The 15555-nt window shown below is 44.2% G+C and overlaps 1 protein-coding gene across 2 annotated transcripts in view; it reads right to left on the minus strand.

Moving 5' to 3' along the window:
* Positions 1 to 966: 966 nt before the first annotated feature.
* Positions 967 to 15555, minus strand: part of ASPG (asparaginase) — a 97028-nt gene continuing 82439 nt past the window's right edge. Inside the window, exons 14-16 of one of the 2 annotated variants that reach the window (XM_054970212.1) lie at positions 6772 to 6871; positions 5255 to 5312; positions 967 to 2714 (exon numbers count right to left, since the gene is read on the minus strand). In XM_054970212.1, the coding sequence (XP_054826187.1) occupies positions 5259 to 5312; positions 6772 to 6871 (154 nt within the window). In that variant the 3' untranslated portion in view covers positions 967 to 2714; positions 5255 to 5258. Of the gene's footprint in view, positions 2715 to 2752; positions 2967 to 5254; positions 5313 to 6771; positions 6872 to 15555 lie in introns of those variants that run through there. The other variant, XM_054970214.1, reaches the window with a different exon arrangement.

Consider the following 15555-nt stretch of genomic DNA (forward strand, 5'->3'; position numbering starts at 1 on the left):
TCTGGAGAGATGACTTAAGGATCTAATCAACAAACAAATACATAAAGAGAAGAGGCTGGGAATAATCCTGCCTGTTGCCTGATGGGGTCCAGTATTCGAGACATGGCTTTGGCAAAGCCACCATTCAGACTCCCCAAATCTGCCAGAGCGTGATGGAAACCACTGGATCCACCAGATTCCAGTGATGGAGTTCTAATAATCCTGTGGCCGCTACTGCAGAAAGAAGTTGTCAGGATCCGAATGCTCTCTTGTGTACTTTTGCTTAACCGACTCCATATTTAATTCTTTCAGTGTTCAGTGCTTTCTTCCCCAGGTGCAGAGGTTCCCAGGCAGCTATCTCACAGACCTGCATTGTTTTGGCTACCGACGTTCCACCAAGAACCGGCCTTGGGGAAGCTTTCGCTCTCGCAGCTTCAAAGGGAATGTTTTGAGAACTATGGGGGGAGGATGGGTCAGCTATGGTATTTAATATGTATCTCTTGCTTTGCCTAGCATTGGTAACAATGCACATGTACCAACCTGGATATTGCATTCAGGCCAGTGGACTATAATAATCTTTTTCTTCATTAAATGCTTTTTGGAAACAATGGACTTTTGTCTAATTGCAAAAGGCAGACTGGAGTAAGGATTTTATCTAGCCACAGTTCTGACAGAAGTCACCTCCAGTTGTGCCTGCAAAAGATAGTGATCTGACCATGGCATAGGATCAATACCCATTTCCCTCACCAGAAACCTGCACAGCTATACCATCTCAGGCTCGTTCACTTGTTCATCGTCCGACGTTATATATGCCATCAAGTGTCAGCGATGCCCTTCAACTCTCTATATTGGACAAAAAGGTCAGTCCCTTTGCAAAAGAATAAAGAGGCATAAATCTGATATGAAAAATCACAACATTAAAAAAAAAGTAGGAGAACATTTTAATCTGCTAGGACATTCCATCGCTGACCTCAAGAGTAGCGGTTCTCAAGCAGAGAAACTTCAAAGGAAAATTACAACACGAGATTGCTGACACTGAATTTATTTGCAAAATTGGGAACAATGGATCTGCCCTGGTTGAAGTTGGGACATACGATTTTGCTCACATTACAGATGCTCATTTTTTGCACTTTACACCCTTGCTGTTAAGTTTTGCTCCATTGGCGTTGGTGTTTGTATGGCTTATGGCTTCGGCCGGAAAAGCAATAAATAAACAAACAAGTTTTGCTCCATGCAATAGATCAAATTCAATGCATGTTGCTTTTCACGGGTTATGCCTGAAGCCACCTGGAGCAGACCCATGGTAGTCATTAAACACTACACCTGGATCAGGCAAGGAAGCCTCTAAATAGATACTGAAGAAGTCCCACTTGCTGGAAAGTCATCAACAACAGGCCAGACACCCACATCCACCAGCTCAGAGGGACCACTCACAGGCAGGCTAGGTGGAGGAATCCCCTCCCCAAAATTAAAGAACCTGACCTTTGATCCCAACACCAGGAGCGCATAGTCAACGCTGATGATTATTTGTTCTGGAAATCTGCTGAACGATAAAAACATATGGAGCATTCTGCCTGTAGCCCAGTTTAAGGTTGACGAAGAGCTGCATGATAATGCAACTATTATTTTTCAAACATTTTATTAAAAAAGCATAACAAAGACATTCTGACCATTTGCACACTATTTTTTGCCGCATCATTCCATTTTTTCCATACAAATACATTCGACATTAAAGCGTTGTCACAAATCTTAATGAAATCACGTCCTCATCAATTTCCCTATGGCTCTTTCTCCTGAACAGGTCCCTTCCAAATCTACTTTTGACTTTGGGCAAGACTCTCACAAAGAGATCGCTTTGCAAATCATCAGAATTCTTTCAACTTCCCTATGGAATTATCCACATTACCATTTCCCCCCTCCCACTTGGATCAGGACCCTCCAAGAAAATCCTGCTTCGGTTGAAATTTGGCGCCAAGTCTGCCGGCACACTTCTCAAGCCAGCTAGATTTGAGTCCAGTTAAGACCAACAAGATTTTCAGAGTTTACGCTTTCAAAAGTCAAAGCTCTCTAAATTTGACTCCCAAAAGCCAATACTCTAGGAATCTTCCGTTTTTTAAGGTGCTACCAGACTTGCATCTTGCTGTTCTACTGCAGACCAACATGGCTACCCACCTCAAACTAAAGCTGGCTAAAAGCTTCTGACTCTCTACAGTTACACTTTCCGGCACTGAACAGCAGTTTTCTTTAAAAGAAGAGACAAATGTTAAAATGCTAATCCCTTTCTATAGTCTGAATTTCTTTTTAAAAATGACTATTGCTCAGATCCAATGATAGCTTATGAAAATGTAAGATCAAATGTGCGTAGAGAGCTCTGTCGCATCACAGGTGTGCATCACAGCACGCACAGATCGGGACATATAACGACAATCCTATGATACATATTCCAGAAGCCCCACCACTGTTGACGAGATTATTCTGAAATGAAACATGTGCTTTGAGGACTGAAAGCACCACCCTTTGCAGTGGCATCACGTGTGAACAGAACTGACTGTACTGCACTTTTACATACAATTCTTTCACAAAGAACCGGCATTTTAAATATATCAAACATAAGAAAATAAACGTCATCACAACATTTATTCTAGCAACAGCAAGAGCTGATTTGATCTCTTCAGTCCATTTCAGTACTACTTGCAGTCAGATGTGCCCAGATGTAGCCTGTGAAAAGCACATATCTAAAAAATATAAGGTAATGATATTAGATTTACACAGTCCAGTCAAAGCGCTATTTTCCAATTAAACTGGGAAACTGAATTAGATTAGTCAGGAGAAGTGGAAAGAAATTGGTAATACTTTGTTTTCCATCTTTGTGTATGCCTCTCCTCTAATGAGGCTGATCGCTGTAGAGAGTTCCTTGATCCTCACACTTGACATTTTTTGTAAATTATAGTGTATATTCTTCCAGTGTTGGGGGGTCATTTTAACTCCTAGTTGCATTGAAAGCAAAAGGGAAAGTATTTAGGGTGAAACTGACAAAACTATATGGTCAGTTAAATTTTCTTCATCGAGTTTCTGCAATTATTCTATTCTCTTACTGTCAAAATGAAATATTTATTGGACGGGGGGGCTTTTCTTGCCAGTTGGCGGCACACTCAATGCACCCCACTTTTTAAACATTTCCATGACTTGCAATGAGATTATTTGACCCCACACTAGGGTTGCCCAAGCTCCACCACCCCAAATCTCCAGGAACTTTCAAGCTGGCGTTGGCATCCCCCCCACACACACACAAGTAGTCCCCTGAATACTAATGTTAACCTACGATGATAACAGCTGTGAGCAGGGCTTTTTTTCAGCTGGAAGATGGTGGAACAGAGTTCCCGAACCTCTTGAAAATGGTCACATGGCCAGTGGCCCCGCCCCCTGATCGCCAGACAGAGGGGGGTTTAGATTGCCCTCTGCACTGCAGCACAGAGGGCAATCTAAACTCTCCTCTGTCTGGAGATCAGGGGGCGGGGCCACCGGCCATGTGACCATTTTCTCCTAGGGCAACCCACTGAGTTCCACCACCTCTTTTCCCAGAAAAAAGGCCCTGGCTGTGAGGGATCGAGGCAGAAGCTGGCAGAGGGGGGAAATGAGGAAGATCTAGCTGGCAGCAGTTGATTTCCATCTAGCCTGACTTTCTTCTCCTTTTCCGGCAGGTATTTACCCTGAATGGGACCTAGGATTGCTGGGTCTCTATATCTTCCTACCAGGGGTGGGGTCCTGGTGCTTACCTAGAGGGTATTTTTTATTTTCAACTTCCTTCGTAATCTTGAGTAAATCATTCTCAAAACAGCTATATCAACTCTGATCGAATGGGGTCTACACTGAAGGCTGATAGGAAGACTGGAGCCAGGAAACAAGGCACTACAACCAGCAGAAATTAGAGCCATTTGGGCTGTCGTATTCTGTATCATTGAAATGTTTAGGGAGCAAAGACTGATGTAATATAAAAGCAGAGTTCACAGTGAACTCTTTGAAGTGACCGATGTGCAGGTAGCAGCAAACTGACCGGTGGCATCACTCCCGAGATGTGACATCATCGCACCGGCAGCGGGCTTGCTCTCCTGCTTTGTACAGGGCCAATTCAGCCCACTGGGGGTAAAAATTGGCCCCTGTGAAGCTCAGTAGCACGCCTGCCACCGGAAGCGATGATGTCACTTCCGGGAAGTAATGTTGTTGCGCCCGTTGGGAACATGGCTGCTGCACGCTTGCCTGGGAGGTTCCTTGCCTCCAGGGCCTGCAGCCGTCAGATAAGCAAATCCAGACCAGCCTAGATTTGTGTTTACTTGGTCTACTTGTTTTTGTCATTTGGAACCTGTTTTCTTTTTCATAAGCTGCTCCGGGTTCCCTCTGGGGAAGAATAGCAATCTAAAAAAAAGTTCATATAAATAATTCATTAATGAAATAAAAGCTGACTGTTCCACTGCAGTGATTGGCTGCCCCTCGGGATGTCACAAAGAGACCTGCCCCACTTAGACACAATGTCTGGAGTAGTGTAACACTTTAGTTCCTTTAAAAAAAAAAACCCTGAGTTGACCAATGAACAGGCTACCATTCACATGATGCTTTTAGAAATAAAAAGGCAGACAAGCCCATTGGAAGTTGGAGGGAAGGGGCAAGGCTGACAGCTGAGCCACTGGTTAATTTGCTGCTACCTGCACATCGGTCACTTCAAAGGGTTCACTGTGAACTCTGCTTTTATATTACATCAGTCTTTGCCCCTAAACATTTCAGTGATGCAGAATACGACAGCCCAAATGGCTCTAATTTCTGCTGGTTGCAGTGCCTTGTTTCCTGGCTCCTGTTTTCCTAACAGCCTTCGGCGTAGACCCCATTTGATCAGAGTTGATACAGCCATTTTGAGAATGATTTGCTTGATTACTAAGGAAGCTGAAAGTAAAAACAACACAATAAAACCAGCAGGCCGTAATTTGGGGGGAGGGGCTGTGGCTCCATGGCAGAACATCAGCTTTGCATGCAGAAGGACCCAGGTTCAATCTACGGCATCACCAGTTGAAAGGATCAAGTGATATTAGAGCCTTTGGCAAGCCACGGCTCGTCAGACCAGATAATACTAACCTTGACATAACAATGGTTTAACTCAGTATAAGGCATCTTCATGAGTTTAGGTGATCAAGTTTAGCCCATTGTCCAAATTAACTATTCTACATTCAGCCGTAATATATACATCAGCCAATGCCTGTTTATTTTAAAAGAAAACTATCCTTACCGAATTAGGATATGGATTTTAAAAATGTGATGACTTCTACATTTCCCATTTTCTTGGCCTGTAAGAAAAAATTTCAATGCCAGTAAGCACCATCACACAACTTGCAAATGGATGTATGTGCACATGCCATCCTACACTGCACACTTCAACCGAGGCCCTTCCCCATATCCCCCTCAACATTTTGAGCCAAACCACAATCTATAAAAGGGACCTTCTCAATGGTGACCGCTTCCATAAGGTTCTTCAAGGCTTGATGTCAGATACAGCCCTTCTGAAGAGGTACAGAAGTCGGGACTTTGTTATTTTGGCTGCATCTGCTTCACATGGGTCCACTGGAACTTACAAGTAAGCTGTAGAAAACTTTACTGGGGTTTATGGGCCGTTTAAAGGGCCCTGCCGCTTGCAAGTGGCAGGTCCCTTTAAACTATCAGCTGGCAGGCGGCAAGGGGGGATCCCTCCCTGCCACCTGCCAGCTGATAGTTTAAAGGGACCTGCCGCTTGCAAGCTGCAGGGAAAAGTTTAAATAGCCATTTCCTCAAGGAAATGGCCATTTAAACTGTCCCTTTCCCAATATGACCCAAACGAACCCGAACCAGTAACCAGTTCGTGGAAGTTTGTAGAAAGGAACTTCCATGAACTGGTCTGGTTCGTGCGTTTTTTTGGGTCGTAATTGTATTCGTGCCTATCTCTAATCCCAAGACAGGCTAGGTGACATATTCACGCAATCACAATAGCTTCTGCCTGCAGTTCAGGGCTTCCAAGGTGCCCATTTCCTCCACAACAATATTGCCTGATCCCCCAAAAAGCCTTTCAGACATTCCCCAGCACATTCTATAGTGCAGCATGGTAGCTCCAGAAATGCTCAGGGCTCCTGGAATAATGCTCTCTGTCTGGACAAAAAGCCTGAAATTCAGGGCCGGATTACAATGTGATCAGAGTCCCCAACATGTAATTTAGAAGTAACACGTCCCCAACATGTAATTTAGAAGTCATGGTGGGCAGGAGAGGGTAATATGGATCAATATGGATCAAGGATGCAACAATGAGGAAGGAGGAGGTTTTTTCCATGGCACTGTTAGCTGAATCAAAAAATGCCCCCTTAACCACAGTGTGTTGGTGGGGGGACAGTCAATTACCCTTATTATGTTTGTCTTTTCCCCCAACAAACGCAAAAGCAGCCAGGGAGCAGGTTTGAGTAAGAGTGTGAAATGGTTGGAGCGGGGAAATTCTGAACTATTTTAAGCCCAAAAAGGATACAGACAAGTATCCATTTTGTGTCTGTCTCCTCTCCCTTCCCCCCTCCCAAGAAAACCAGCCAATGGAGGGCAGTTTTGAGAAGGAACATGGCACAGGGGCGAAGAGGTAAATGCCTCCTTTCCCAGAATTGTGGCTCCCACCAATATGACCCCCCACACACACTTTTTTCAGCTAAATTACCAGGGTTTAATCACAGTTCCCCAACATCACATGTTTAGCTCTAATATATGCACGTAATAGAGGTACGCATGATGTATTACCACATGAAATGGAGTGTTCCCATCATAACCACGCTGGTTCAGGTTCACGCCAGCCAGATGCCAAGCTGTCAGCCCATCAATATCTCCATTAAAAGCAAGACTGGGAAAAAGAAGTAATATATAAGTAATAAATATAGAACATAGATATAATCTTGCTGAGTTAGACAAATAATCATTCTGTTCTTGTGGCTTTACAAATATAAAATTGCCATGGCTTTTAAGAAAGGAATTCTAGGAGTTGTACAGATAGAGAACTGGTTACCATCATTCATACTTTGGTGACTTCCAGGTTAATGGACTGTTGATTTGCTTCCTGGCTCAGTTCAAAGTGCTGGTCATTACCCTTAAAGTCCTAAATGATCTTGGAGCAGCATATTTAAAAGACAGCCTGCTCTATACATGCCTGATAGGTTTTGCTGTTTTCTTCAAGGACTTTTTTTTTCAGTTTTTCCAATGAGGAAAAAATGAAAAATGGTCCAAGGGAGATTATTAAAAATTACACACAACTTATTTTTTTCTTTAAGAATGAGTGAAATGCTTTTTAAACAAAAAAATTAAAATATTGCAATAGCTACACTTTGTGTCCTCAAAATGCTTTCTAATTACTAAATAATATTTATCTAAAGCAGGAAGCAATTACAGTTCATATATACTGTAGCTGTAAAACTTGTGCAAACACTTTTGCCTGCTTCACACGCTTCCATCTCCAGCAACGTGTGAACGAAACTGCCTTGAGTTTAGGAATATGCACATCAACCCATGAAAAAGGTTTAGACTGTGACCAGAGAGACCTGGGTTCAAATCTCCACTAAGTTTGGGCCAGGACCACTCCCTGAACCAAACATGTCTCATAGGGCTTTTGGGAAAATAAAATGGAGGAGGGGAATCATAGGTAGGCTTTTTGAGGAAGAATAGGAAGAGCAGAATAAAAATTTAATAAATAAAAAGGCTAGTCTCCTAGCTGCTCAGGTCAGCAGCACTCAAACCTGACCTGAAAATATTTTGGTTTTCCCCTGACCAACTGTGGCCTACTGGAGAGGCTACAGCCATCTTCTGGAAGTTGTCTCTTTTCAGCCAGAGTGAACTCTTCTCAGTCATTCTCTCTGAGCCTAACGGTCCTCACAGAGCTGTTGTATCAACAAAATGAAGGAAGGAGACCAATATGGGCTGCTCTGAGTTCCCTGGAGGGAGGGATGAAAACTTGATCCATAGAGGAAAGCCATAGGGTTTGCGGGCGAGGGGGGAACCACAAAAATAAAAATAAAACAATAGAATCTATTGTTTGTTTAAGAAATGGATTCTGACTGGAAAAAGTAACTCAATGGTAATACTTTGAAGGAGATATAATTTGCTGTTCTAAGGGCACGATAAAGTGTCGGGTGGTTAATCTCGTCCACAGTTGTTACCCAACTCAGTACGTGTGGTGATGACACATCTCCAGTCAATAACTATAGTCCTGTTGAGGAAGGCGTGACAACCAAACCAATTTCAAACAAATTTTATACCCATCACGTAGACTGGATTCTAGAAGAGTATCAGGTAACACAGGGTTGTCCTCCCTGACCAGGTCCTCCTAATGGTGTGTATGTGTGTACTCATAAATGCACACATTCCTGCAGACTATACTTCCCATATATCACAAATCAAACATGATGCTCAGAAGGAGAACGAGATTCGGGCCTCCTTATTAATCAGTCCCTGCCCTCGTAAACCACTTTGCTCCCTGAAGTCTTATACTCTGAACCAGCAATTCTTCGCAGGAAGACAAGCTCCCAACGTGCACGTGAAACTCCCCGTGATTAAAATTCTCCATTTGCTTCAGGGAAGGAAGGAGCTTCCCAGACAGCGCAGAGTAGAGTAGATAAAACCGACCTTGATGGGCCAGTTTCTACATTCAGCGTAATTCCATGGCAATACGGTTTCCTGAACTGAGATATTTGAAGCAGCAGATATTTTTGGAGGAGGTGTTGCTTTTTCAACATTCTACTTTTTTAAAAGAGTCTTTCCATATAGAAAAATCACGTGTAAAGGGAGGCCATGCTGGATCCTACTATGACCTTTCACCAGTTACTTTAAGTGGAATAGCTTGTGTAGGGGTTCAAGTGTTGGACGAGGATCTGGGAGATCTGGGTTCGAATCCCCGCTCTGCCCCAGAAGTTCACTGGGTGACCTTGGGCCAGTCACACACCCTCAGCCTAACCCGTCGCACAGAATTGTTATGAGAATAAAATTAAGAATGTTATTAACCACTGTGGGTCCCCATTAGGGAGAAAGGTGGGGTAGAAATGAAGTAATTAAAATAAATAAACTCATTTAAAAGATTGATTTTGGATAGATTTTTATTGATTGTGCTATGCTCCTACCCAAGGCTTTTTTTCTGGGAAAAGAGGTGGTGGAACTCAGTGGGTTGCCCTTGGAGAAAATGGTCACATGGCTGGTGGCCCCGCCCCCTGATCTCCGGACAGAGGGGAGTTTAGATTGAGGCAATCTAAGCTCCCCTCTGTCTGGAGATCAGGGGGCGGGGCCACCAGCCGTGTGACCATTTTCAAGAGGTTCCGGAACTTTGTTCCCCCGTGTTCCCCCTGAAAAAAAGCCCTGCTCCTACCCTTTTTCCAAGGCACATAGGCTGGCAAACATTGTTGTCTCTTCCTTTTTTTTTTACCCTCACACAACAACCCTGTGAGGAAGCTATCTTAGGTTGAAAAGGACCAGCCCAAAGTCACCCAGTTAGCCTCATGGCATAGGGAGGAGTTTGAAACTGGGTCACCATGTTCTTAGCCTGACCCTCTAACCTAGTCTGACACTAATACGGGCTGTCTTTTTCACTTCACAAAGCAGCCCCAACAGGGCTAGCTAGATTTTGTGCCACAAACTTAACCCGACTGCTATAATTTTAAAGATTATCACCCATGTTTTCTGTACAAAATCCCTCCAAGCAGTGAGGCAAACAATAGACTTGGAAATGGCTGCCAGGAACACAGGAACAAGAGTTACAAAAACTCTTTAAGCCGCTGAGCAAGCAATACTGCTTGATGAATCAGTCACTTAAATTAATAGGGGTGTACGAGGAGAAGCTTTCAGCAGGACGGTTTCACCCAGTGGGTGTGCCCATGACCAAAGGGGAAAAGGCTCCAGCAGTTTCATATTTCACAACACAAGTCCTATCCCGTGAAATGCAATTTAAACAGGATGTATTACTTCGTTTCATTCTTCTTTAAAAATGACTGCCTGAATGCAGGATAAAGAACAAATGGGTGGGCGAAAAAAGCTTTGGGTTATGATGTTTAATTTCAAGAAGCAAAGCTGGAGTCAGCAAACAGGGGCTCCAAATTCAGAGCCAATCTGAGTCTCCAAGGGGATGCTAAATGTCCTCTCCACCCCCTACAAGTGCCAACCTAGAAGCCAAAGAGGCACTGAAGAAGGGCACTTCAGACAAGCGGGGTTTAGAATGCAATCTCCCCCTTGCCGGGAAGCTTTTTTGGGGACCAGGTCTAAAAAAACCCCCCTCTCTCTAGCAAGGACAATATATTTTTCATTAATCAAAATTTATGGAAGGGCTGCATGTCAAGATTAATTGCCCCTGCTTATAAAGCTTGGGACCTAACATCTTTTAGCCTATCTCCCTGAACGATCTTCTATAATCATGTGAGGAGAATGTCTTGATTATACATTCTAATGTGGCAAGTCGATATTATGAGAGCACATCATTATTCTCGGAGGTGGTTCCCACAACAGTGGGGGTGGGATCCCGCAGAGCAAAAATGCTGACCCTGGAGCATTGGGGACTGCAGCAGGAGGGGGGAAGTGAGAAAGTTAAGCTCCGCGGGCAGAAATCCTTCTGTCCGTGGAAACATTCCATGGGATCCACCCCTGGATCTTCTGGCTGCTCTCCAAACACCAAGACGGAGCCTTTTCTGGCAATGTTGATGGGCTGTAATTCAAAGGGCAAGGTATAGCAGGCATGTGATGATTTTAGCTAAGACAGATTGTCCATGGTGTATTTTAGTTGGAGCTAGAGCAATACAGTGGATTAAGAAGTGAGCTGTGACTCACAAAAGCTCATACCCTACCACAGATTTTGTTAGTCTTATAGGTGCTACTGGACTCTTGCTCTTTTACAGTGGATTGAGTTTCGGATCAGACAGGGAAGACATGGGTTCAAATTCCTGCTAAGGAATGAAACTCACTTGGTGAACTTGGACCAATCCCTCCCCTTCAGCCTAACTAACCTTACAGGGTTGTGGTAAGGATAAAATGGGCCAGAGGGGAAGGGTGGGATGAAAACAGGCTGAGACAGAATTTTATTTATTCAAATTCAAGTGTTTTAGATTTTCCTGTTTTTGAGCTGCCCTGTTCTGATCTGCAGTGCAGACAAAGTAGGTGAAATGTCAAAGGAAAACAACCAAGAATTCTTATGAAAAGGCAATTCTGTAACTAAACCAGCGCAGTCGCATGGCTCCGGTCCTGTCCAAAGCCACTTCATAATCCTTAAGCATTGGTAAAATATTTGCCGAGTCCTTAGAAGCGTTACGTGTTGAGCTGTGGAACGCTCTGACCGCAGCAGCCCAGAGGTGAAAGGAGAAGAAGCCAATCCCAGGTTAGTAAAGCACTCGAAAGAGAGTCTGTGGTACTTGGGAGGTTGTTATGGAGTGTTGTACTGAGGACAGACAAAGGAATTTGCGCCCTTTTGTTCTACTTAAGATCAAAACGGCTGCAAAAAGCCCTTCTGAATTGCTGTGTGAGTCAAAGGAGGAATGGCTGAACTTTAAAAATAAAACCTCGATTAACTGGATGAGATGAAGTCTTGTTTGCCATCCTATGAACACACAAAGCTGCCTTATACTGAGCAAGACCACTTGTCCATCTACTCTGATAGCAATGACTCTCCAAAGCCTCAGGTGGAAAAGGTTTTTCCCCAACACTAGATAGCTAAAATTGTTCTAACAGGAGAAGCCAGGGACTGACTCTGCAGCCTTCCACAGATAAAGCTTGGGCTCCACCCCAAAATCATGACTGATGACTGAGGAGAAGCCAAAGCTTAGACAGGATGTGTTTTCCATTTATATAAAGTCATAACTTCAATGAGCAAAGACAGTCTCTCTCTTAATTTGCCATATCGCTTTCTAGAATTCTGAAACTCCTTTTTGTATTTACCTTAAAGGGGCAGAGGCCTGAATAAACCAACAAGCTTGAGCAGTTATCAACCAGTGAGGCAGGGAAAAAGTATAGCTCCCCCAACCCAATGATGACCTTGAAGCCATCTTGTGACAGGATGAGCGCAGAAAAGTATCCCGAAGATGAAGCGGTCAATCAGAGTAGCGCTCCAAGTTAGCCAGCAGGAGCTGCACTGGGTGGAGTTGAGGGCTGAGAGGGGATAACATTAGAAGTAGTAGAAGTAGTCAGGATTTAAGGCTGAGGAAAGGAGTTAGGTTTTGAAGACTGAAAGTGAATAATTAGGTTTTGAGGATTGGTCTAACAAGAATGAGAAGTAAAGATCTGAAGGGATCTTTGGGTTAAGTTTCCCCACCTGAGAGAACTGAGGTGTTCCTTTAGGTCACCAGGGCATTGCTAGGCCTCGTTTGCGATTCAGGGCCAAACTAGATATGATTTATTTATTTAAAACATTTTCATGCTGCCTTTCCACCCAATAAGGGTGTTTTACCCCCCTGCCCCCCAGGCAGCGAACATTTGAACATTAAAACAAGTCATAAAATAATTCAATAAAAACATATAAACCATAAATACGCAACACCAGAACCACAGAAGAGGTCCAATAACAGTTACAGATGGCATCCTTGTGGCTGCTATGAGGATGCTGCTGCCATTTTAAAATGCCCTAATTTTAAAATGCAGTTTGCTGTTCTTCTTTCCCTCCCAGTCCTTTTCAAGTGCTGGAGCTGCCATGGAGGGAGGCGGGGACACTGCAACCGTCCTGTACTGGATAAGACATGAGGGGACAGGACAAGAGGCCCTCTACAGGCCCAATCAGGATTGGGCCATTGCGGCATTTTAAAATTGCTTTAAAATGGCAACTGTGTCCTTGTGGTGGACACGAGGATGCAATCACATCTAGCCTGGCCCTTAGAGCGGAACTACAAGTGACGCCTGACACAGGTTGGACACTAGTCAGCTTCCCTCAAGTTTTGATGGGAAATGTAGGCGTCTGGTCTTGCAGCTTGGCTCTCTGACTGCTGTCCAATGGACTTTTCAACTGTCACTTGTCCAACATTCCGCCAAGCTGCCTACATTTCCCATCCAAACTTGAGGGAAGCTGACAAGTGTCCAACCTGTGTCAGGCGTCACTTGTAGTTCCGCTCTTAGTTGCAGTAGAACTTGGTGGTGATGTGTTATAAACCTGCCTGAGAGCGCATTTAATTAAATTACTAAATGTTACAAATATTCCAGAACTCCTGGATAAGTGTTGATATTTACCTTAGTTGCATGACTTGTCTGAAATATATTTTGTTTTTATTTACTTTAAATAATCTTTTAAAACTTAACTCTAACTTTTAAGCATTTCATGTGGGGCTTTGGAAAGAGAACAGATAAAAAGGCAGGGCTGGATCTAGAGTTGCCGGCGCCCAGGGCAACCCAAGTCTGGTCCCCCGTGCACACGCTTTACACGTGCACTCCCAGCACTGCGTGATGATATCACTTCCGTGATGTCATCACGCAGGGCAGAGCGCACCGCCTGCGCAGCAAGTTGGCTGCCCCGGCATGCCGCGGAGCTGGTGGTGGCAGCGCGGGTGGCTGGGAGGCCACCCATGCCATTCGCCTGCCCCGCTGAGGGGGCGGCTGGCTTGCCGTGCGGGCGGCACGCTGACGGGGTGGCAGGCTTGCCGCACACCCCCTGTTCTTGGGGCAGGCAAATGGCACGGGCGGGCTCCCTGCCCTCTGCTCAGCTACCCGCGCACTCCCAGCAACTGGCAGCTGCGCCTGGCACCCCCTCTTGATGGCACCGGGGGCAGACTACCCCCCCGCCCCCGTCGATCTGGCCCTGTAAAAAGGTCACCCACTACCACTCAACAGGAATATTTTTGCTTCTTGTTCAACTTCAAAAAGGCCCAAAGACAGAAACGCCCAGTTCTGTGGAAGAGCACTAAGCAGGGTTTCAGCTGTAGTGAAGCTTTGAACAATTTGGTTTCCATTTTTATGGTTCTTCGTGGGATTTTTAGGACGACAGTGGAGACGCTCACAGCTAAACATGTTGCATACTGGAATATATCCACCCTACTGCCAAACAAATGAAAACATCCCCATTAAAGAGAACGAAATTGATTAGTACAAGTCATTTATTTAACCAAACCATTTGCCTCACGGTTCATATATTGGGTTAATGATGTTCCTGGCATGGGAAAATTGCCTTTCAGATTCCAGCCCTTTCCTTCATTATGAGTCAGGAGATTTACTAAAAACTCTTTCATCAGATGCATCACTAATTATGTCTTTTCCACCATCTTAGATATACACAAGATTAGCAATATGGTGAAAGATTTCATAAGTGCATCTGACAAATAAGTCTTCAAGTTGAATTCCATGTATTAAAAAGGACTTGCTCCTGACTCAACCTGAAACAAAAGGTTGAGAAGGGAGCTTGGTTCATATGCAAATTTAAAATCTTTTTTGAACAGGGATCAATATGGGGGGAGGGTTGCGTCAAAAAATATCAACACAAAAATTATTCTTTGGTTCAGCCTGAGTGGAGGGGCACGAAAACAGAACCAAAGAGTGACAGGCCAAACAAACAAAATGAAAATTAAGAAACTGTTGCTTATTTGGGGTACCTCTTGTACATATAAAACAACAGGGTTGGATTCAGCCAACTTCTTTGCCCAATCTCATCCAACTCCCCTACTTATTGCAGTTCCCACCACCCATGGTTTTTCGTCCATGCAGGTCCCATGACTTTTTGGTGGTCAGAGTTGGATCCATCTCAAAGGCCTCATCTTGCTGTTTACTCTTGCATTAAGATCACATAATGAAGCTTGGAGTCATCACCTCAATAGCCACAGAGTTGATAACACAGCAGAATGAAATGACTTGATGGCAAAATAATCACTGAACATTGCTTTGGATTAATCTGGTGGTGCTTCAATTATACAAGAACAGGGATACTTTTAGATACTTTCCCATGGCAGGGTTAGAATGCCAAGGGTGTACAGAGTGGCTGTTCAGAGACGCTCTCTCTGTTCTTCACTTGTGAAACTATCTTCCTCCAGAAGCATGGGCACTAGTTCCCACTCTACATAGGAATTGATTTGGTAACTCCTGTGTGCCTAAAGTATGGTGAGGAGTAGAGATGGGCATGAACCAAAAGACGAACCAAAATTCATCACGAACTAGCTGGTTCATGGTTTCGTGAACCGGTGGTTTGTCAGAGCCCATTTCTGACGAACTGTCACAAACTTTAGACCGGTTCGTTTGGTTCATTTTTCAGTTCGTCACTGCAGACAGCCTGGCACCAATCAATCAGTTTCCTAGGCAATGGGAGATGGGCTTTCTGCTGACCTAGAAGTGACCTTCTGCTGACCCAGAAGTGACATTTTCACGAACCAAATGAACCTTTTCACGGACCAGGTCAGGTTCATGAAAGTTTGTGGTTTGTTTGGTTCGTGAGACGCGACAAACCATGAACCAAATGGTTCATTTTTTTCCGGTTCGTGCCCATCTCTAGTGAGGAGCAATGTATATTCCAGAGCACAGCAAACCATCATCAGCCGTTCTTGTGTGTTTGGAGGTATGCAGCTTCCCTTCACATGTTCATATTCAGCCTGCATACAAAGC

This window comes from Eublepharis macularius, chromosome 2, assembly GCF_028583425.1.
Source record: "Eublepharis macularius isolate TG4126 chromosome 2, MPM_Emac_v1.0, whole genome shotgun sequence".
In the NCBI taxonomy this organism is placed as follows: Eukaryota; Metazoa; Chordata; class Lepidosauria; order Squamata; family Eublepharidae; genus Eublepharis; species Eublepharis macularius.